Source organism: Histoplasma capsulatum, genomic scaffold (genome assembly GCF_000149585.1).
Source record: "Histoplasma capsulatum NAm1 scaffold_85 genomic scaffold, whole genome shotgun sequence".
NCBI classification, from domain to species: Eukaryota; Fungi; Ascomycota; class Eurotiomycetes; order Onygenales; family Ajellomycetaceae; genus Histoplasma; species Histoplasma mississippiense.
This window is the reverse complement of record NW_001813894.1, coordinates 1-2641: the sequence shown is the minus strand read 5'-3', so window position 1 is coordinate 2641 and position 2641 is coordinate 1. Positions and strand designations below refer to the sequence as shown.

Below are 2641 nucleotides of genomic sequence, written 5' to 3'. Positions count from 1 at the left end.
CTAAGCGAAGCCAGAACTTCCAGGTACACATTTGAATTGTTTACCTGGTTTGCATCGAATCTTCTACTAGGCTTTGTACCACAAGTACCTTAGATGTATGTAATGAAGAATGTGGAAGGTGTAAAGCTTGCTTGATTGAAGGATTGCTAGCTTCGTGGCAAGTTATATGGTGGAAGGATTACTAAGCCAGGGCAGTTGACCTGACACCCCCACTCACCATAGTAACTATACACAATGCTACATACAAAATTTGCCTTCAAATCAAGTACAGGTACAAAGACAACTGGAAAAACGAAGTAGTTAAAAAAAAAAAACCAGCCATCAAATCCATCAATTTTTACCCCCCTATCCCTTCATCTTAATAATCTCCTTCCAACGTGTATATTTCAACATTCCGAGCGGCTTGGTTAACCCGTCTGCCGCGTTCTCGGCGGATGGGACGTACCGGATCGATATCTCATTCTTGCGGACGAGATCCCGAAGGATATGGAATCGGACCTCTATATGCTTCGATCGGCGCGGAATCGCTTCGGAAGAGGATAGCTCGATGGCAGACTTGTTATCGGCATGAATCGTATAAGCAAGGCCATTCGCCGGAGGTGGGTTGGGGTGATCGTCGGCATCCAGATTATTGAGGCGGGACGGCACGAAACCGGCATCTTCTAGGAGCTCCTGTAGGCAGACGAGCTCATATGCGGCTTCGGAGGATGCGATATATTCGGCCTCGGTTGATGATTTGGAGACCCCTGTCTGCCGGCAGCCTCGCCAGGCGACGGGGCCCCCCGCCATATATATGATGTAGCCGGTAGTTGAGCGGGATCCCGGATCCCTACCGGCCCAATCGGCATCGGCGTACGCCACGGGTTCGATATCGGCGTCTTTGTAGTAGGTTAAAATAGCCGCATTAATCGTGCCCTGCAAGTAGCGGAGCGTACGTTTGAAAGCGGCCCAATTCTTCGAGGTAGGGCGGGCGCTGAATCGGCCTAGAAAGCCTGCTGCAAAGCTAACGTCAGGACGTGTATTGGTCGCAAGGTATTGCAGGGATCCAATGCCTGACTGATAGGAGCGTAGGGTAAATTCCGCCGTATAAGCGACCGGTTCCTCATTGTCATTCATGAAATCAACGTTCTCCTCTATGGGAGTAGACGTAGGGTGGCAGTCATCCATAGCGAATTCCTCCAGAAGATTCGTAATAAATAGGGGTTGGGACAACGTAAGGGAGGTCGAATCCCGCTCAATCTTCATGCCCAAATATCGGTTCGAATCGCCCACATCCTTGATTTCGTAATTAGCGGCGATTGCGGCCTTGGCCCAGTTGAGATCTTCGATCTTCGGGCCGTATAGGCGTACGTCATCCACGTATACAGTCATATAGACCTTTCTCGCGTCATGAATGAACAGTCCAGCATCGTAAGGACTGACACGGAAGCCTGACTGCAATAGCATTTTTCGCAGTTCCTCATACCATAAAAGCGCTGCTTGCTTAAGACCGTAGAGTCCCTGCATTAATTCGCAAACAAGATCGCCACGACCTTCACGGAAGCCCGTAGGCTGGCTCATATATATCCGTTCGTCGGCCGGCAGTTGGGCGTTCAAGAACGCGGTTACCATATCGATTTGCAGAACGTGCCACCCTCGGGATGCCGAGATTTCCATGAGAGCTCGGGACGTGGAGGCGGAAACGACGGGTGCAAAGGTCTTCGAATAGTTGACACCCTTTTGTTGATAATTGCCGCAGACCACCCAGCGGGCCTTATAGCGGACTACTTTGCCCATATTATTGAACTTTTTGTCGAACACCCATTGGCCCCGAAGGACCGCCATATTAGGGGTTCTTTCAATTAATCGCCAGGCCCCAATTTGCTTTAAGCGATTAACCTCTTTAACGCAGGCCTTATAGTAGAACTTCCACTCAGGGGAAGCCTTAGCGCGCGTGAGATTCTTCGGAATCGGCAACCCATATATCTCGGGATCGGAAGGCAGATCATCGGAACCGTCCCCCACTGAAGATTCCCCCACTGAATCGTTATTCCCTGTAATTGTCGGGGTATCCTCAATCTCAATAGGAGGGCTAGGGGAAATCGGTGTATTCTGCACCAAAAAGGTCGGTATTCTCGCTGATATTTCATAGTCTATCCACCAATTATTGGTGGGAACTAGGAATAGCGGACGGAGGGGTTGGACTTCTTCATCGATGAATAGGTCATTAACTGAAGGAATCGGGCCAGGAGTCGGCGAAGGAATCGGCGAAGGAATCGCTGCAGCCGCCTGACGGGCCGCCGTGGGTAGGGTCTTCGGGTGCCCAGTGGCTGGGGCCGACGGATCCATAAGGTGAAGATCCTCCTGGAAAATGACGTCTTTGGATATATATAGACGCCCATTGGAAGGGTCACCCAACCTGTAATTGGTAAAGCCATCGTAACCGAACATAATTTATCTTCTTATTGAGCGGGGAATGCTATCTTTATTCGTGGTCTTAGGAACTATTTTTCAGGGATGACCTTGCAACCCCCACGGCGGAATTCCACGGTACCGAATGGTGACGCTCCAAGCCATGGCCTTATATGGGGGTATGCGGGTTTCATATTATCCGGGTCCCCGCGAATGGGATGGGTTGGAGGTTGGGTCATCCTGTGTAGTC

General features: G+C 50.4%; 1 protein-coding gene across 1 annotated transcript; it reads right to left on the bottom strand.

Annotated features, from left to right (window-relative positions):
* Positions 1–213: 213 nt before the first annotated feature.
* On the bottom strand, positions 214–2430 carry HCAG_09225 (hypothetical protein; the record flags this gene model as incomplete). Its single annotated transcript, XM_001535792.1, has 3 exons — positions 214–225; positions 342–345; positions 446–2430. The coding sequence occupies 3 exons, from the start codon at positions 2428–2430 to the stop codon at positions 214–216; spliced, it is 2001 nt and encodes a 666-aa protein (XP_001535842.1).
* Positions 2431–2641: the final 211 nt, after the last annotated feature.